The 21,246-nt window shown below is 35.4% G+C and overlaps 1 protein-coding gene, 1 long non-coding RNA gene and 1 other non-coding gene across 3 annotated transcripts; 2 read left to right on the top strand and 1 right to left on the bottom strand.

Moving 5' to 3' along the window:
• Nucleotides 1-464: 464 nt before the first annotated feature.
• LOC108319824 (ribonuclease J) lies at nt 465-19,871 on the bottom strand. The gene is made up of 17 exons (XM_017551112.2): nt 19,611-19,871; nt 18,652-18,880; nt 18,229-18,352; nt 17,446-17,502; nt 16,966-17,157; nt 16,806-16,883; nt 15,983-16,165; nt 15,821-15,901; nt 15,332-15,397; nt 15,152-15,244; nt 14,694-14,819; nt 14,261-14,374; nt 14,038-14,133; nt 13,861-13,958; nt 13,385-13,782; nt 5,432-5,895; nt 465-982 (listed from the first exon to the last, which is right to left on the bottom strand). Exons 1-17 carry the CDS (start codon nt 19,720-19,722, stop codon nt 890-892), a joined length of 2,604 nt encoding a protein of 867 aa, XP_017406601.1. The 5' UTR covers nt 19,723-19,871; the 3' UTR covers nt 465-889.
• On the top strand, nt 989-2,819 carry LOC128194765 (uncharacterized). Its single transcript, XR_008246113.1, has 2 exons — nt 989-2,011; nt 2,148-2,819. It is a non-coding gene; the product is annotated as an uncharacterized LOC128194765 (long non-coding RNA).
• TRNAM-CAU (transfer RNA methionine (anticodon CAU)) lies at nt 6,123-6,194 on the top strand. The gene has a single exon. It is a non-coding gene; the product is annotated as a tRNA-Met (tRNA).
• Nucleotides 19,872-21,246: the final 1,375 nt, after the last annotated feature.

Raw genomic sequence — 21,246 nt, forward strand, 5'->3', positions numbered from 1 at the left:
ATTTTTTAAAATTAATACCAATAAATTAAAATTTTTGGCCTAAATAACATTCACCATTCTATTGTCTACATAATTCTTCTATGAATATGGCGTGAAAAGAAAAATTAACATGAATGAGTCCTATCAATTAGTTATCTATATTAAGAATATAAGTAGAAAATAATCTGCAACTACATCTTAAAATTAAAAACAAATAATTTATTTTCTAAAAAAAGGATCAAGCAATGTTTATGACGTCATTATGAATATTCTAGTGACAGTCATATATGACTACTTTTATTTCTCGATATATTTAAATTAATCGTATCCATCAGTTCCTCTTTAACACCTATAAATTAATCCGTTTCCTCTCATTTTTCAGTATCGAACAAGCAATGTTTATGATTTTCGCAACACAGACAGCCTACGAGTTGCATGGGCCAAATGACAGGTAAGAGCAAGACTCACTTTTTCACTGTGGTATGTGGTCAGGATGCAAAATAAATAGTTGTTTAATACCAAGAAGGTGCCACTAACAAAAATAATGAAATCAATTATGATAAGTAACATAAAGATGTAGTTTGACGCGTTACACCATGTTAACCGCTCAGTACCAATCGAAAAGACCCTACAATGCTGTCACTGGGTGAGGAGCCTTGGGAAGACGGGTATAAATCATCACCGGAATCAGTATGGTCTTCTCATTAACTTGTTGCTAACGTAAAATGTCAATGCCTTTAATTAATGCTGTCCGTCTCATAAAAAAAATGGCTATTCGATGAACGAGTTCAAGATGCAAGAATTATGCAGCTAGCGTATTAGCTTCCCAGCGACCATGTTCAGACATATTACCAATCATAATGCAGAAAACTCTTGCAGATTTTTCTTGTCTGCTATACCACCTTACTGATCATTTAGATGCCAGTGTCTCGCTATCGGACAGAATCCTTTCCATTTGCTCAAGATACGGCCATTTCTTGCCATTTTTCTCATTCTTCACCTCCTGTTTTAAAAATAAATAAAGATGTGAGTTGTTGAAACCGGAAAACGTGGCTGTCTTATTTAATACTAGCATTTATTCATTCATTACATCCTTATAATAGTTATACACTTGTATTATACGCAACACAACCTTTTCCATTTGAGGTACTGAAGATGCTGTGTCACAATCCTAATTCTTAGTTGTACGCATTCTTTGGGATGGTGACACTATTACAGTGAGCAAAGCAATCAAAAGATAAAATCCTATACTAAAAACAACAAACCTTCTCCGCCTTTTATTTCCAAAAGGTTGATCTTGCAAAGACCTTGGTAGGTACAACAACCCTACAATACAGGCGGAACATCTAGCTAAATTCTCTAACAGAAAAGATTCACAAGTCAAGCAAAGACAGCTCATGGTCAAAGGTCAAATGTAATCCTTTAACTATGTGCGCCTAGTGATATTTCTAATGGGCCTAGAATGTTTAAGTTGTGTAGACAACCTGCTATCAAAGTCCCCATCCTTCGGATGAACCGTGTCCTCAAGATTTATGGGTTGGGCCCATAAGCCAATTGGGTTACCGATGAAAGTCGTTGGTGGGCTATGGAATGGGTTACAATTGGGGAGATTAGATGATGGTCAGAGTGACCGACCCAGGGAAAATGTGTATCTTCATTAGTATGGTTATTAGGGAATGTGTGGGTAAAGTGAGAGGATCATCCATGAGCTCAAAAAAAGGGGACATGTGATTTGGCTTATGAACACGGGCACAACAGTGGTGACATGGAAGAAGTGGTGTTTAGTTCAAGGATTGGAAACAGAGTTGGATTAGAATTTAAAGAGCGAAAGGTGTTTTCCAAGAGATTGGTGATGAGGGGGCATGGGGTCGTGATATGGTAGAATGAGGGAAATGTGGAAAACTGGATTCATTTGAGAGTGGGCCTCACCTTCGAGTGTACAATTGCCAACAGCATCTACACCTTCCAGCTAGGCCATCATTGACTCTTTCTTAGTGCCACCTTTTTCGTCCCCTCCGACTCCATCACTTGAGTATGTTCTTCCCTATGCTCTTCGTACAGTATACACTCCACTCGTAATCTTTCAGCTCATTACAAGCTATCATCGATTGTCTACATCCCTTTATATTTGTCTTCTATTTCTTTCGTGTCAATTCCTAAAATTTTAGGTGACGCTTTGGCCCACCCTAGCTAGAGACAAGCTATGATTGATGAACTGCATGCTTTTCAAAACAATCAAACTTGGGATCTCATTCTTTGCCTACTGGAAAAGCCGTTGTTGGTTGTAAGTAGATCTTTGCTATCAAAGTTGGTTTTGAAGGCATTATTGATCAACTAAAACTTTGCTTGGTAGCCAAAGGTTATACTCATATATTGGGATTGGATTCTGGTGACACTTTCTCTCCCGTCATCAAGATGACTTCAATTTGGCTAAAGGCTATACTAAGTTTACGGATTAGACAAAGATGACACCTTCTATCCCGTCACCAAGATGACTTCTATCTAATTATCCCTTGTCATGGTTGTTCTTTATCATTGGCCTCTTTATCAGTTGGATGACAAAGATGTCTTCTGTCGTGGTGATTTGTTGGAGAAATTTATAAGAAACAACCTCTTGATTTTGTTGCTTAGGGAGAATCTTCAAAGTGGTATGTTGTGTTCACAAATATTTTTATAGTCTCAAGCAATCTCTTAGGGTTTATAGTTTGGTAGATTCAATAAAGCTGTCCAACAATTTCATGACTCGATGCAAGGCTAATCATTAAGTGTTTTGTCATCACACAACCATTGGATGTATTTACTTGTTAATGTATGTTGAATGGCATTGTTTTTCCCGGTAATGATCATCATGGCATCTTACAAATAAAACAACACCTATGTTGTCATTTTCAAACAAGAATGAAAACTCATACTTCTTAGAGATTGAAGTAGCACAATCTAACAATGGAATTGTCATTTCTCAAAGGAAATATATGTTGGAAGTCATACATCGACAAAAGATAAGGCCACTTTAGAGTATATAAGTAGGTGCAAACCTCATCTTATAAGACAGTTTTGTAGGGTTGAGTTAGGCTAAAAGTTTACTTCTTAACATGGTATCTGAGTCATGGTTTAGAGCTTATCCTAGCAAAATTTGTTGTTTGTTGGGCATATTGTTCCACTCACTATCAGATTGCTATTAGACTACTCATTAATATCTAGTCTCACGCACAAAATGTATATACCTCAACGTGAGGAGAAGAATGTGTTAGAAGTCTCACATTGACTAGAGATAAGGCCACTTTAGAGTATATAAGTAGATACAAATCTTACCTTACAAGCTAGTTTTATAGGATTGAGTTAGACTTAAAGTCCACTTCTTAACCGTATACATTGTGTTGTGGGTTATTCAGATTCATATTTGGTTGGATATCCTTCTGACATGAGATTGTATTAGCAAGATCTAGTGTAAAAGCGGAATATAGAACTCCGACCTCTACCACCTTTGAGCTTGTTTTGCTCAAACAATTGCTTAAGGAATTAAGATTCAAAGAGTTCACACAAATGATTCTTATATGTGATAATCGAGTTGTCCAACATATTTCCCCAAATTCAGTATTGCACTAGAGGACTAAACATATTGAGGTAGATTATCACTTTATCCAAAAAAACATTGCATTCGGAGACATCACAACTCAATTTTTTAATTATAACTATCAATTGATAGTATCTTAACCAAATTATTGTGGGGTCCTAGAATTGGTTATATTTGTAAGAAGTTGGTTCATATGATTTATATGTACCAGCTTGAGGTTATGGGCCTTGACCCATCTCTTCATATTTGAGGCACTTATATATACATGATCCTCTATTGTAAAAGACAGACACATGTTAATTTTGTCTCTGCACCATTTATCTCAACAATTATAATGGCTTTTAAAGCTTTATAATTCACACAAAAACAAGAGTTGTATTTTCTTTTAATAAAAATGGCTAGGATGAAAAATGACTATTACTAGGCTTGATTATTCCTTCAATTAATAGTGTCAATGAGGAAGGTCATAGTCTCTTCATGGGCAAAGGAGTAACGATACAATTTAATATTAAGGGCACTTGGGGTAGGACAGAAATTTGATGGTCATGATAGCAATTAGGAGAAGACCAAGGGGTGTTTTTAAAATAGTAGCAAAAGATTGAAAAATAATGTTAATGACGATTGGCTAAATGGTTTGGGGTCAGGGTAGTGATATGCAAGTATGTGGAAGATACTGGAGAGTCATTACGGAAGAGTTGACAAAATTGGTAAAAGGAGTAGAAAATGAGAGATGGTGAGGTGGATTCCAAAAGTGACATGAGAGCCAATTTAGCATAAGAGAGTTTAGGTGTGTTAAAAACAAATTGAATACGGCCCAAGGTGTGCAACCATGCGCCTCTAATAGGGATTAAGTAGAAGGGAACGATAAAGGTAGTGGATTGGATAGAGAGAGTAATCTCCGAGCAATAGGAGGAGCAAAGTGTGCAATACCCATTGCCCATCATAACAAATAATTTGAGGGTTGGAACAGTACACAAATAGAGATGTGTGGCCAAACGTGGTTGCAAAATATTGTGAGAACAATAAGTGTCCACTAAGATAGCGGCAAAACCTTCAAGAAATCCTCCAAATTTGAAGATGTGGGTAGAAAGGGGTCATTTGGTTCAGTTATAATGCGGCCATCCAGTGTAGGAAGGATGGCAGAAGAAGAAAACCCATCCCCTAACAGCAATAAAAAGCGACTGAAGGAGCATCTGTGGCCAGTGTAATATTTCTCATCACAGTTTCAACGCAAATAGATTGCTCCCCTTTCTTGTAGTTAAGTTGCAGGTAGGCTCTTGATGGGTATGGGCTTGGGTGAGATAACTCTAGAGGTGGATGATGGGTTGGTTTTGCATGTGAGAAGAAAATGATTTCAAGGTTGTGGCAAAAACGAAGATGGGAAACAGTTTTTTTCTTTTTGAATCCTATATTTTGGATTCAACAGTCTAGCCAGCCCTGAAGCCTTAGAATTGGAAGTAGATAGGAGAACATGTAATTCTCTTCTAATCTCAAGAATGAGTCCTGAAATGAAACAATTTAAAATCATTTCTAGGGGGAGGCTTGTAACACAGTTGCAGAGCTTTCCAAAAGCTGCTTGATAATAATATGTTATGGAGCCAAGATGAAACTTGAACAGTTCTGCCTGATGGTTGGCATAAGTCGAAGGGCCAAAATGCAGTTCCAAGGCATGAGTAATAGCGGCCCACTCAGTGAGTTGTTGGTTATGAACAAAATTTGGACAAGTTAAAAATGTCAGCATAAGGATTGGTTCCCCTTTCGACAACATCTAATGTAGAGGCTTCCTTAAACATAAACAAGCAACAACTATGGAGGATTATTTCTAGGAACTGAATTGTTTGCTTTATAAGATTAACATGAAGTCACGAAGAAACAAACCTCGTATTTCTGTAACAAAGATGTCCACAGAGATTTACACTGGCCGGGACTTCTGCTGATCCCATTAGACAACAAATTCTGAGATATTTCTTCCCAGAGGGCCATCCTTCCTTTAACAACTTGAAATCGGTCATTCAACTCCCCACGCATGCCAATCAGCTTCTTAACTTCTTCATGTTTCCATTTATTTCTTTTTGCTGATTTTGAAGATTTAGGTTCAGAATTTGATGTATTTACGGAATTACATTCTTCGGTGTCTTCAGAACTACCATCCTTCAAAGGGGATGACTTCTCCATTTGTGGTACATAACCATTGTTAGCTTTAATTGACTTCTCAACTGGAGAGGATCCAACAAGTGGTTTAAAAAAATCGTTTGAAACCTCCGCATCAGACAAATCATCCTCAACTCCACTTGAGATAGCATTGTCTTCAATAGGTAGTATACCCCCTACATCAATTCGATCTGCACCAAATAATAGAACTACGGTGTGAAAAAAGATATGATATAAAAACAAATGTAGCAGAAAAATATCAGTTGAAATAAAATTCACTAATACTTAGACTAAATATAGTAAAAAGGAAAAGGGAGACAATGATTTGGCGCATACCATGGAAGTTCATTGCATTTTGACACTGTTGGAATTAGTAATTAAAGACTATTGGAAATTATTGCAATTAATGAACATAGTTATCAGAGTGGCGCAGCGGAAGCGTGGTGGGCCCATAACCCACAGGTCCCAGGATCGAAACCTGGCTCTGATATTAAATGTAACATCCCACTATTTATGTTAATTTTTTTTTCCTTTGGCATTTTTTATAAAGAAATCTCAAAATAAATGCAGCAGCCAAAATAAAATATGATCAAATGTGGAACACATTCAAAATGAAATCCCTACGAGTTCATCCCTCACTACATAAATTCACACATGCTTTAAAATATAAAATTCTTCAAAAATTAAAAATATCCTCTCCAAATCGTAGCAATTATTTCTTTATGCTCCCCTCGTAATTTATCTAGGGGATCATATAGTCATTACCAACAGTGAAAATAAGGGTAAGTCCAAAATCAAACACAATAGATATAACTACTTATAAAAAAAACATCATCTTACACCAAACTCTCAATCAGCATAACTATTTAATAAATCAATTATTTCATTTATTGGTTTAAAAATACCAAGATTCAAGTAAAATTTTATATTAAATTCATTCATACTACTTCTTAAGTAACTAAGAGATCTTCCAACATATGCTCTTATCACAGAAATTAAGACTATTTCATAATAAAATTTTCATACTTAAAATATCGGTTCCTGAAATTCCGTAAATAATATATATTAAACCCAGCAATTTAATATATTTTAAGCAGAACAACAATTTGTATTAACGGCTAAAATAAAATAATTTTTTTCTTACAAGACAATTTTATTTGCTCAAGAAAAATTACAACAAAATCAAACATATCATAAAATCAATTTAAAATCAATAAAATTAATTTCTTAATTCAAAATTCAACATAGATATCTTACTATATAAAAAAATATTCTGCAATAATAACTAAAATATATAATAATCAAATTTATTACATATACAAATATTTCCTTTCCAGATAATTCTCTTCTAAACCTACTCCACTAACATAGTTTCTTTCCATTTCTTACTCTATTTTTTTTCTATACCAAACCATATAATAATCTCACTCAATATATCATATTAATTCATATCTAATAAAATTAAATCTTACAAAAATCAAATCCTAATTAACTGAACTATATATATATATATAATGTAATGTGTCAAAATAATAATATATTCACTACATTCAAAGAATTTCTACACCATAAAATCAAAACAACCATTTGAATAATTTTAAGAATATCATTGTTAAGTAGCTATCAACCTCAATAACCATATATATTTATTTTTATCAAAAATGCATTTCCTCTCTTAATTTATCCATCATCATTCCAATTTATTCTTCTAATATTATGGACCATATTTTTCTTTGGATATCATAAAACCTCAATCCAAAAATCCCTCATTCATTAACTAAATATTTTGGTATATTCCATATAAATTATCATCAAGTCAAAATATATTCTCTCCTTGAGAAAATAACAATAATTTCTTTTATACAATTTTAACCACGACCCCAATATAATCATAATATATCAATGTTCCCTTATATTCATATCAATCTTAAAATACACACATCATATGCTCTTAAAATACTTTCTTTTCTTAAGTATTCTTAAATCTTTTCTCTAATTCAAACAATAATATAAAACAATTAAAAATAATATTAACCTACAAATCAAATAAACTTCTTTTACTAAAACATAAATTCCATAAGAGACTTCTCTTACCTCATTTCCAGTATTTAAACTCTAATTTCATGCAACTTTCTTCTTGATCAATGCCTAATCCGTTCCTGGTTTCCCTTTAACCTCTTCTCTCATTTTGTAAAAGTATTTACCTAAAGGAACTCTAACGTGCATATGTTCAACCCCTTTTTGAATAAGGAAATTACAGTTTTCTCATTATTATTCCTCTTAATTGTCACTTGATGCCTAGTTATACTGATTTAAAATTCTTTCTAATTGTCATTACTACAAGAAAACTATCCAACTGCTAACTTTATTTCCTCTCTCAAAACATCTATATTTTCTTAAATAAATATGCTTATCAATAGAAATTATTTAAATACCCTTTACCTTAAAACTTAGAATCCATAATATATGAAGGTATTTGTCTTTACTAAAACCCGGTACACTTTGCTAAAATGCACCAACTAAAAAAAGAGTTCACTTATGTTAGCAAACCCTTATATATATATATATATATATATATATATATATATATATATATATATATATATTGACTCTTTATGTTTTAACTAAAAACAACTCACTCAAAAGAAACAATAATAATAATAACTTATATGTTTGTATAAAACTAATTTAATATTAAAAAAAGTAGGTCCGTACATTCTCTCTAACTTTTAAATTTTCTTCCTTGAAAACGTATTAATTAACAAACAAATGAGGATAATTAGTTGTATACTCTTCTATATACTATTTGCATTGAACTAACTTCGTAAGATAAGCTCTCCATTAATATATCTTGTCCAGTCTAATGACATAAATTTGATCTACTATGTATTAACATAAAATAAAATAAGTGGATTTCCAAGAGAAGGGGAAGGTAACTTCATAAGCTACTCGGTAAATTCTTCTAGTAATTTGATATAATCCAATGAACTTACAAGTTAACTCTTTCAATTTTATAGCACTTTCTACCCTATAGTGGGAGTAACTAGTAAGAATATATGATTTCATATTTTATAGCACTTTCTGCATAGGATTTTTGTCTACTCAAAGATGCTTTCATATTCTCCCGAATCTATATTACCTTCACATTTGTTTGTCGTAGGAATTATGGTCTTAGTAACATGCTTTTCCCAACTTGATACCAACACAAAGGAATTATGCACTTCCTACCATACATAGCTTCAAAAGATGTCATTCTTATACCTGAATTGTAACCATTGTTGTAAGTAAATTCTACCAAAGGTAAAATTTCTTCCCAACCTCCAAGTTGATCAAGTATATGAGCCCACAACAAATCTTCAAGGGATTATATATTCTTCCCAAAGAAATCAATCACTCAATTGTTTTGGCTTTCTCCATTAATAAAGGAAATTCTCGAATAGAAAATGGTACTAGTACTTCCTTGATTTCATGTTTCAAGACCATATTTAATTTTTTGCATCTCCAAGTTTCAGTTAAGGTTTGAGTATTGAATCTCGCTAAGGTTTCAACTCCTCTCCTTTAGCCTCCACCGTTTCTTGAGTTCCATTCCACCAAAACACAGCCTCCTCATCTTTCAGTAAATGTATAGCAAAGGTCACCTTCATCTATTCACGACACCCATGGCCATGAAGATCTTCTCCACTTCTTGAATCCACTTGTCAGCTACATCTGGATTATGGTTGTCACTAAATTTAGGACGTTGGTTCCTCAAGAATTTCAATAAACCTACATAGTCAAGAGGGTGAGCATGTTGGTTGACTCGCAATGCATTTGCATTAAATTGATTAATAACTTGTTGTCTATTCATAGCATCTCCTTATTGTTGAAATACATTAGTCATCCTTTTGATAGCTCTTGCTACTTGTCCCACATCAGATGTTGGGCTTGAGGTAGTTGGGTTTGTATGGGCCATCTATAATTTAGAATACTTTTTTTTAATATAAAAAAATAACATATTCTAATAATAATTGTTGAAAAGTAGATTTTAAACCTAACTGAACCCCACAAAATCGCTTTATAAGATGAGGTTTGCACCCACATATTAGGATATAGGGTGGTAAGGGTATTGTTGAATATAGTGAAAAACTATATTTTGGATTAATCTCCCTTGTGTAAAATACACACATAGGGTTCTCTATTTATAATAGAAGAAATATGGGCTAAGCCCAAAATACAAATGAGAAGTAATAATAAACTAAGTAAAAGATAAAAGATATAATATATCTAACACTCCCCCTCAAGCTGGAGCATACATTGTATGAACTAAGCTTGAAATAGATGAACTCAGTGTTGAACTAGATGATTTGTCTTCAAGAGTGTGAGGCAAACATAGATAGACTAACAGCAGCTTGTGAAACTTCAACTTCAAAAGTGGATGAAGGAGAGTCGTGTGGACAATGATAAATTGCAAGGACTGATTCCCAATCAATGATGGAAGAGTGACGGGATCAACAGTGGTAGCTGAAAGCTAAGAGCTACAAAACTGCAGGGACTACACTAAATCCTCATCAATGATGGATGGGTGACGGGATCAACAGTAGTAGCTGAAATCTACAAAACTACAGGGACTACACCCATATATATGTGACTTGCAGTGTCTTGGAAACGTACTCCCCCTTAGTGTGAGCGGTGGAAATGTGGAATATCACAGTTGCTGGACCACTAAAACAAAACCAAATATTAAGCTACAATGTTGAAACAAAGGCATCAAAGATCCAAAGATATGTTGGAGGTCCAAGATTCTTTGCTGGACAACTCCCAAGTGGTGATACTTAGCCGTGTATCACAAGAAGATCGGGCTAAACTCTAGCCCAAGAAGAACTGACGCAGTTGCGTCTGTCTGAGGCGGTAGCGACTGCAGCGGCGGTTGACTGCTATAAAACTGTAGGGACTAAATTGCCATCACTGACTGATGGGGCCTGTAGTGGTTGGAAGCGACAAAACTACAGGGACTGCCATCACTAACTGACGAGGTGATGGGGGCCTACAGTGGTTGGAAGCATACGGCGCCTGGACAACGGCAAACGGCACGGAACAGCGGCAAACGGCGCCGGACAGTGGCAAAACGGTGCCGGACAGCGGCAAAACAATGGCTGGACAGCGGCAAACAGTGCCTGTACAGCGGAAAACGGTGCCTAGACAATCAACGACGGAGACGAAGACAGACGAAGATGGCAGCAATGGCTACTCTGGAAAGTCTGAACAGAGAGAGGGAGGTCCGGCGAGAGCTATGGAGGTGTCGCGGTGAAACTCCGACACCGGGAAGGCGGCGCGTGCAGAACACGCGCCCGAGATCTGAAGAGAAGAAGGCGGCACATTGAGCGGAGTCTGTGCTTGTCTCCGGCGGGGTTGGCCGTCGCTCGAGGAGACGCTTCAGATCTGCTGGTCACCGGTCGAAACTGTGACGGCGACCGGCGGTCGGCGACGGACTGGCCGGAAAGAAGCGTTGTGTGGCGGCGCGTGACTGAGAACTGGCTCTCGAAATCGGCGTGGTTGGCCGTCGCTCGAAGAGACGGTCCAGATCCATAGGTCACCCGTCGAAACTGTGACGGTGGCCGGCGGTGACGACGGCGGCGGCAGCGGAAAGTGGCGGCGACAATGATAGCAGCGACGACAGCGGAAAGCGGCGATGGTCGGCGACTGGCTGCACTGAGAAGAAGAGAAAATGGACTGCCGACTGAAATTTTAGGGGCTGCCGACGGCCATGGCGGTCGGCCGCCGACAGACAGCAGAGACTCGGAAGAAGATCAGAGAAAACCATGTTGAATATAGTGAAAAACTATATTTTGGATTAATCTCCCTTGTGTAAAATACACACATAGGGTTCTCTATTTATAATAGAAGAAATATGGGCTAAGCCCAAAATACAAATGAGAAATAATAATAAACTAACTAAAAGATAAAAGATATAATATATCTAACAGGTATAATGGGTAAGGGTATAATGGGTAATGGGTTTAGGATAGAAGGAGGAGGAATTGTATAAATAATGGGTAAGGGTATAATGGGTAATGGGTTTAGGATAGAAGGAGGAGGAATTGTATAAATAGTACTCTATTATGTTGTCACGAGAGTTTTTTAATATTATTTTGTAAATCTAGACATTGGCCAGAAGAGGGGGATTAGGCCTCCATTAGCGCTATCAGTGTACTTTGTTCTCAATATCAATACAGAAATCTATTCTTTCTTTGTTCTTTTGATTACTGTGAGCGTTGTTAGTTAGGTTTCCAACCCAGGAACCTAACAAATTGGTCCGACCTGCCGGATCGAGAAGTAGAGCGTTGCCGTATCAACAGGAGAACTGCCGGATACTTTTGAGAGAGAACGGTGGGATGAAGAGGAGCCAAGAGACCAAGCTTTTTGGTTCCAGCCTTGAGGACAAGGTTGTTCTGCAACAAGGTGTAATGTTAGGATATAGGGTGGTAAGGGTATAATTGGTAATGGGTTTAGGATAGAAGGAGGAGGAATTGCATAAATAGTACTTTATTATGTTGTCAGGAGAGTTTTTTAATATTATTTTGTAAATCTGGACATTGGCCAGAAGACGGGGATTAGGCCTCTGTTAGGGTTAAGAGGGGGATTAAACCTCCATTAGCGCTATCAGTGTACTTTGTTCTCAATACCATAACAGAAATCCATTCTTTCTTTGTTCTTTTCATTACTGTGAGCGTTGTTAGTTAGGTTTCCAACCTAGGAACCTAACATATATTCTCTAAATTAACCTTATATCTAGTCGACGTGGGACTTCCAACACACACCCCTTTATGTTGAGGTATATACATCTCTTGCATGAGGCTAGACATTAATGGGTGGTCCGATAGCGGTCCAATAGCGGATGGAATGATATGGCCAACAAATACAAATCTCGCTAAGAGAGACTCTAACCCATAGCTCTAATATCATTTAAGAAGTGGACTTTAAGTCTAACTCAATCCCACAAAACCGGCTTGTAAGATGAGGGTTGCAACCACATATATATTCTAAATTGGCCTTATCTCTAGTTGGTGTAAAACTTCCAATACACCCCCTCAAGTCAAGATAAAAAAACAAATCTCTAAATAATCAAAGCATTATGGACCATTCCCCTCAAGTCTTGTTCATAGAATACGACCAGCTCTTTCCTATACTTATATACGTGCACTAGAATCATCATTAATCTCTTTGTAAACACAAAATTGAATTACTAGATAAGCTAGGTAACTTGAGTTATTCAGAAAATTCATTTGCATAATAATCTGTAAAACTTTTGGTACCAAAGCAGATTCTGCTCCTTTGGTGTTTTTGTTCTGCTTCCCGATTGCAGTAGTCCCTAATTTGTAGAATTTCAAGGTCTACAGCTCTCAATGCTCAAAGGCACTAATTCTCCCAAAATTTCGACAGAGATCTCTCACCACCTCCCTTCTTGTTTATTGGCGACACTGCTTCATTTCTTATGCCAACAATCTTAACTAGTGTAACTAAGTAGTGGGTATCTATCACATTCTCATTTAGTTGGAAGCAAATAAGAGCACATTCACATTCTTATAAATGATAGTACAATTAACATGACCTATTTTAGCCTTCATATAAAATGCATAATTGCACATAAACCAGACCTCTACAATTCTATATGATGTATTTTTCAAATGTAAATTGAGTTACCTCTTATTTGTGTTTTGGTTTTCTGATTTTCTTTCCCATGTCCATCCAGCACTTTTCTCAATGTCGGTGTCCCATCCACATGGAATTTTCCAGACAGCTTCGTCTTTATCTCATTAGCAAGAACAGCTGCAGGATTTTCTACAGCAATGACAATAACTTCAGGCCGCTTGCCACTGTACTTCCTCACCATTTTTCTCAACACCTCAGACACAATTCTTTCCATATGAGCCAGGGGACAGCTTGCAGGGCAGCTTGAAAGGGCAGCATGAGCAGCTTTATGGAGTGCATCCAACAGCTTACCCTTGTCAAGCCACAGGCATCTTGTGGTAATTCTTATTTTTCCTTTTAAGGTGTTCTCAACTGGACTGTCTAAATTTTGTGGGCGAAATATTTCCATGCTGTAAAAAGATGAATATTAGCATGATATTAAACAGGATATACTTGGCTTAGACTTAATTCAGGACATTAAACATTACCTAACAACTATGATGCCATCTAATGCAATTCTCATTCTTTCATCAATAAAGAGTTCACTTGATGTACCAAATGCTTTCTCACCATCACTATACATCAACTGCATGAAAAAGTGGGAGGGAATGTCAGAATTATAAATTTCTAAAAACGAGACACCAGAATCTTTGGGAGCCACCAACCTGGAAATTCTCTTTTCCAAGTGAGGTGAAACCATTGGAAAGGACTCTTTTGTTTCTCAAATGAGAAACACCAAGCATCTCTCCATTCTTAATAACCTGGTGCATAAATCTCATCAGTTGATTCAGCAGTTTATGAAACAACTCATATGCAATGCCTATCTAAAACAAGTTATAGGCCACTGGTAGCTCGTGTATCACAAAGAACACAAAGGCAACCACTCACAGTAGTGTGCCGAATGCCAGTTGATTTTCCAAGTAATTCATGTTCCTTCAAGAACAAGAGTTCTCCATGTATGGGTAAAAAATGCTGTGGCTTCACAATTCTAAGCACTTCCTCCTGCAGAAATATATGCCATCTTCAGTAATATGCCAAATCATAGACAAACCATACAGGGTGACAGGAATTCATATCAAAAGGACAAATCTTATATATAATTAACTAAAAATGTGTCATGACAAAGTAACTAGTTTGGCAAGGTTTGATTATCCATGTGACATTCTGTTAAAACAGAGTAGAGAAATGACTAAAACAGATAGAACAATTTAAAAAGCAACTACGTCTATGTAATTTAAAAATTTGGGATATTCTTCATTTTTTAAATTTTTTGTACAAAACAATTATTTAGTGATGTTGAATAATGCAATAAAAATGTTACCAATTCTCCACGATACCCATGGCCAGATGTGTGCAGACATTCATTCTTCCCCATAATTATAGTTGATCCAATATCTGATATGCGGTTTAGCATTTCCATAACACGAGACTCGTTGCCAGGGATAACCTAATAGTGATATAAAAAGCAAAGGACAGATTAATAACACATTACTTTAAGATAGAAATCTTCATAATTATATTTATGATTCACGCAGGGGAAAAAATTCAGAAATTGTTACAAGAATGAATCAAAATTTAAAAGTAGAAACAGTAAATTGTAAGTTCATACAATGTGTTGGTTAATTAGCAGATAATTTTTTTTTCTTTGCCACCTTCCTAAGATAGGTTTAAAAAATAGTTGTTATTTATCAGAATTTAAGTGTTCATAAACGAGCCTTATTTATGCTGGACGTGCTTTAGACAAATCAAAATGTAAAATACCTAGTGCGGGTGTCATACCTTGGCTGAATACAACACAATATCCTCCTTTGTCAGCTTGATAGAATGACTACTTCCATAAGATGCAAGATTTAAGGCAGCACGTGGTTCTGCCTGACACAATAGCATATATTTGGTCAAATGTCATAAACTTGATCAGTCAATGGAGCTAGATAATCTAAGGACCTTAAAGGTTCTTACTTGAGACCCCGTTGTAACAATTAGCAAATCTTTTGGTGCATAAGCGTCAATATCCTCCGCTTTCACCTTTGTAAAATTAGACATAATTAATACCAGGCAACATGTATGTGACTTGTAGAAGCTCGTACAAAAGCCAGGATAGGTTGCAGAGAAAATAAAAAATAACTGCCGTGCAATAGTACACAGGAAGGCCAACTAGGTCCAAGGTCCAAGAGAAAACAAAGCAAAATCTATAGCTGGTTATTAGCCTACTTGCAAATTGCAATGATTTCCACTAACAACTTAATCAATAATACAATACCAGTGGACTTCTCCAACCTCCAGTTTCCATCTGCTAATCACTTAAGTCATATCCTAACATTCTTTATAAAATTTAATAGAAAACATGTCCAATTATCAAATACAATGAAAAGAATGAATTAGGCGGAATAACAGATAAAAAAGCTGCTTTGCAGATAAAAAGAGATAAAATGGCTGAATGTTTATTACCAGAGTAGATGGATCAATTGGAGCTTTTCCATCCTTCCAAGCTGCATCTAAATATGTTCTTAGCGACATGCCAACAAATACCTGGTAGTATAGACACGAAATTAAAGTGCTAACACTTGTTTATCGATTATATGAGCTTGTTTTTGAGAACAATGAACATACCAACTTTCTACCAGTTAAATCAGCAGCAGCTTTTACACTTCCAAGACGATGTATATTTGATGCAAACTGGGTCGTTATAACACGTCCTTTAGCAGCTGAAATATTCCTCAATAGCGCATCTGCCACAACAGATTCACTGGTTGTCCTTCCAGGTGAGAGTACATTTGTTGAATCACTCATCATCTGAAAAGAAACACCAAAAGCACCATTTCCTTCTACCCTTTATCCATATTAAACAAAAGAGGAAAGGCTACATATATTTGTCATAACCAGGAATACAGTGGAAAAATAAAGAAACCAACACAGTCTAGCATGCGTGCTCAACCTACAACAAATTGCAGACCTATATCCATGGAAAAAAATAAAGATAGACCATACTGCAATTAAAGAAGAATACATGTAGTAGACACACGGCAATGAACCCTAATCACAATACACTTATTTTGAATGCAGTGACTCTATTTTACCCAACCCTTTCTCTTCCATAGTTTCAACACAATATCTCCATGAGATATCCTTATCAGGTCAGGTCAAACATCAGGTCAACCCCAAAAACAAATAAAAGCCACTTACAAACCTAGTTGAATTAAATAAAAAAGTTAAACTTTTGATTGGTGCAGCTCAACTGGTATCCTTGAAAAAAATAAAAATGTAAGTTACTGATGTGACTACATCTGGAAACTTCTAAAAGGCAGAAAGAATTTATCCTTTTGGGCACATCTATGAGCACAATAGAGATCATGAGAACCAGATTCACCATGAAAAGGACTATTTATGTGCCACAGAGAAACATCATAATAATTAAAAGATAAAGGAGGCTCACCAACGTGACTCCTTCTTTAGAAAGTTCCTCTAGAGCTTCACGATCAAAAACTTTTCCATCTAACGGTTTTTCATCAATCTGTTGAATCAACTAGCTCAGCAACAGGAGATTCAAGGCAGAAGAAAGGGACAATGCATTAAATATTGAAGTAAATACTAACCTTCCAATCCCCAGTGTGAAGAATGGTACCATCAGAACATCGGAGCACTAGGCCACAGCAATCAGGAATAGAATGAGTAACTGTGATAGGCTCAATTTCAAATGGCCCAGCCATAAACTTCTTCCTCGTTCTAAAAACTTTCAGTCGGGACGGAACAAAAATACCATGATCCTTCAAACGCTTCCTTATAAGCTGTTATAAAGAAAAATGTTTCACCTCTGAACTGTAATGAATAAAATAAGCAATCCAAAGAATAGAACTTTGACAACTAAACTGTGTCACAATTTTTGTTAATAATATTAATACAGTGGCTCAAAGTTAAGAGTTCAAGAATTAGTCAGTCCCCTTCAAGTTCAAAATATGTTAACGCTAAAATCCTCCTACCACCTTTATGGCAGGTTATTGTTGATTCATTTGACAAAACAAATGAAAAGCAGCATGTTACTGAAAAAATAATAAGATTAAAAGAACTTTTCTTACCTCCATCGTAAAGGATGATGCAAAAATTGGCGTATGAGAATCTAGTGCCGGGATGACCTGATGGATCAAGTCAAAATTAAGTCAAGACCACATGTAAGTCATGTAAGGGAATTGCAGAAAACATTCTTAAAATATATAATAGAATAATAAACTAGATTAAATGTTAGAGAAATGGATAGAGTACTAGAAAACATAAAGTAAAATCAGAATAATTTATATTAGAAAAATAACTCATTGGATTTAGAGGAAAGGAAAAAATGGAGAACTTAAACAATCGAATTCCACGGAAGATTTGTAAATATGATATGACTGCTTTAAATTACTGTCAATCTTACAAGCAAGGAATATAGGCACCCAGTAATTTGCTAAAAAGTGTTCTCAAATACTGCATTTGTGATTAGACATACATATGTCAAATCTTGTAAAAGGGTACACTACAAATAGTCAATATATGTATCCATGAGCCCAAGTTAGTTCTTAAAGCCTACTACAAAGCCACTGATTAGAGAACTAATTTATTGAATGGTGGTATGTCTTCTTGAGACTCATTGCATTACCTTTCAATTGTCATAGCATGGCAGCAAAGGCATCTGATATTGATTTATTCATTAAATTAAGGATGCTTCTCTAATTTCAGCCTCAGTTTTTTATGGTAGAATGTATCAAACAGGGGACATTATATTTTATTACAAACATGCAAACTGATATATTGGAATCTATCAAAGAGAACTGGTTGACAAAGTATTTTTCAAACCGGCAGTTCCTAGGAGAAGAAAGCATTACCCAAGGCAATGCACCAATATGATCTTCATGACCATGTGTTATAATAACTGCTTCAATTTTGTGTCTCCATTTTCTTATAAACGTTGTGTCAGGTATGATCTTCTGGACCCCAAGCTCATCATAGCTGAAATATGCAATCCATGAACAAATCAATGTCAGTTCACCTATAAAGAAAAATAAATCAGGGCAAGCAACAATCATGCAGTGGCATTTTGATTATGACTTTAAAGAGATTTTTATAGAAAAATTATCTGTTCTGGACTGTGGGATCCATTCCAACTTTAGTTAGTATTTATACTTTAAAGTCTTTCACAAGAAAATGCCACGCAACAGTTCAAACTAATTTAATGGGCTGAGTATCCTCTTTTCTTCGTCTACCATAAATACGCACAGAAGAGGATGGGAATGGACTGTAAGACATACTCTGGAAACATGACACCAGCATCAATGAGAATATAGCGATCATAGTTGCCAACAAGCATGCAATTCATCCCAATTTCACCCAACCCACCAATGGGAAGAACTCTAAGGGGTGGCCCATCCCGTCCTTCATAAAATTCCTCCATCTTGCGTTGAACAGAATCTTCCATACTTTTTCTAGGACCTTCTATCCTTCTCGATCTTTTACGCAGAACTTTAGGTCCATCCGTATCTACAAAAGCAAGCAGTATAAACCGAACTAGTCCAGATAAAGAAAAAATAACCATGCATAGGATTAAAATTACAGGTAAAACAAACAAACGCAAAGTTAAATAATCACTATATAGTGTAAGGAAGAGAAACGAAACGAAACAAAACTATAATGTAATATCTATTTGTATAAACTTATCTATATAAGCATATTTTGTGAGGAAGAAAAAAAGAAGTATACAACCACTTCTTTAGAGAAAGAAAACAAGAAGAAGAAAAGACTATATAAATTTTTCATAAGTTAAAATATACGTATAAACTAACATACTAATTTACAGAAGTTCGCCGATACTAGTGTTTTAAAAAGATAATTTATTACTTATGAGAAAAACTTATCTTACTGTTTTCTTACATTCTCTTCAAGTACTTATAGAAGTATTTATAAAAGAGTTTATCTCAAAACAACACAACACGTGTTTAAAGTCAAATCGGCAGAGTGATGGCTACAGTGTCTGTCATTTAAGCAAAACCCAAATCCTTATCAAAATCACTTTTAAATGTGACAGTGGTGCCTTGGGAGAGATTCATTTCAAACATTACAAATCCTAGCTAAAATAAAACGATGTGAGGAGGAACAAGAATTCAATTAGAAACACGAAATATCCCACTCACTACGGTGAAGCCTTAATTGAAAAAACTCAAGAACCGCATCCATTCAATCAAGTTTTTGGTGAAAATAAAAAGAGGATTACCGGGGATGGAAGAAGAGGAGAGAGAGCAAGAAAGAGAACGGCGCGTGGGGTAAGGCCGGTGGCGGCAACAGAAGATGTGAGAACAAAGAGAAAGGGAAGTGCAAGAGGCCATTATGATAAGAGGGAGAAGAAGAAGAAGAAGAAGAGAGTGCAAAATTGATAGCTTAAAACCCTAATAATGTAATGTTCAAAGGGTTTTGCAGGGAGCTGCTTCTGTTCTTTCTCTAACTCGAGTGTTGGAAGCGGGAAAGAGATACATACTCACTCTATTACACTCTCTAATCAGGTTCGTTGCTTCCGAAATATCTTTCTTATCGCTAAGGTTTTTTTTTTTTTTTCCTAGCTTAGCGACATCAGTTGGAACGTGTCTTGAAACAAAATATTTTAGGACCACACGTGTGGCACAGTGGCAAGGTAAAAAATAATGTGTTTTTTCACCTTTTTCTTTAACCAAATTTCCTCTCTTTAAACCCAATTATAATGGTCTGAATACTAAACACTCTTCTTAATAATGATTTTGTTCCATCGTTGCATTTCAGACTGCGTTTGGTCTGGTTGAGAATAGAAGAAAGGGATGAATTTGGAACAGATAAATAAACTTTTTTTGTTTGAACTCCGAATGGAACTGGATTGAAAAATTAATTGTAAATTATTTTTTTTAGCAGAAGTGTGGGAAAATTTGTTGATGAAATCTGGAAGAGATATACCTTTTAGATGAATAAAAAGACGACTATTTATTTAATTTGTAAAAATGAATTTACGAGCATTTAAGTTGTTATAATGACTTTTTTTAAGAACGTTGAGTCTACCTAGCTTCAACTTTTTAATTTCTCCTCACGGATTAAATTGATCTTTCATGTTTATTTGAGAATCTAAATTTGCCATGACATCCATGATCTTTTCGAAGAGGGATGTGTGACGTCATTTTAAGACTAATCCTGTAACATTGCCAGACGGTTTTTTAATCAACATACACATTGATAAATCTCTATTGATAAATCTCTATCAAGAAAATTTCATAATTAAGTGAAATGTAGATATTATAATTCTAAAGACGCTGATAATCAACCAATCAACACGTTATACGTTATAAAAGATGTTTGTCTAAACTAAGATATATTTGATGTACTTTTTTAACTATTTTGTCCAAACTTAATTTGTGTTAGGAAGTCAACATATCTTTTGTTTCTACTTACTAGTTATAAAAGTCTATGATTTGTTTATTGGAAGTATAATGAGTTAATCGAATATATTTATCTTTTAAAATATTATTTAATAAAGAATGTTGATTAAACTTTTTGGTCAATTAATACCTTATCAATGTAGTTTACAATTTTGATGGTTATAATCATGTGATCATCTTGATCTTATAATCATGTGATCATCTTGATCACGATTAAGTACCTTAAAATGTTAATTATTGAGGTAATTGAAGCATGATTTTCTATGTCAATCAGTCTAAGAACGGTATTCTCTACATCATTCAGTCTTGGATACTTGTTAACCTTCTAAAGATGGTATTCAGTACACCTTTTAGCATATTTTTTGTTGCGATTTGTGCTCATTCGTTGAGATGATTCTCTATGTCAGTTAGTCTTGGACACTCACTCGAAACTTCGATTTGGACTGTGCATAT

Source organism: Vigna angularis, chromosome 1, assembly GCF_016808095.1.
Source record: "Vigna angularis cultivar LongXiaoDou No.4 chromosome 1, ASM1680809v1, whole genome shotgun sequence".
NCBI lineage: Eukaryota > Viridiplantae > Streptophyta > Magnoliopsida > Fabales > Fabaceae > Vigna > Vigna angularis.

What these genes read in the sequence shown, in the direction of transcription:
- LOC108319824 (XM_017551112.2), bottom strand. Translation starts at nt 19,722, where the DNA reads ATGGCCTCTTGCACTTCCCTTTCTCTTTGTTCTCACATCTTCTGTTGC. An exon ending in CAATTGATCCATCTACTCTG is followed by an intron (nt 15,398 to 15,820) that starts GTAATAAACATT and finishes AATTTTACAAAG; the next exon opens with GTGAAAGCGGAGGATATTGA. An exon ending in CTTTGTTACAGAAATACGAG is followed by an intron (nt 983 to 5,431) that starts GTTTGTTTCTTC and finishes TTTTTAAAACAG; the next exon opens with GAGGTGAAGAATGAGAAAAA.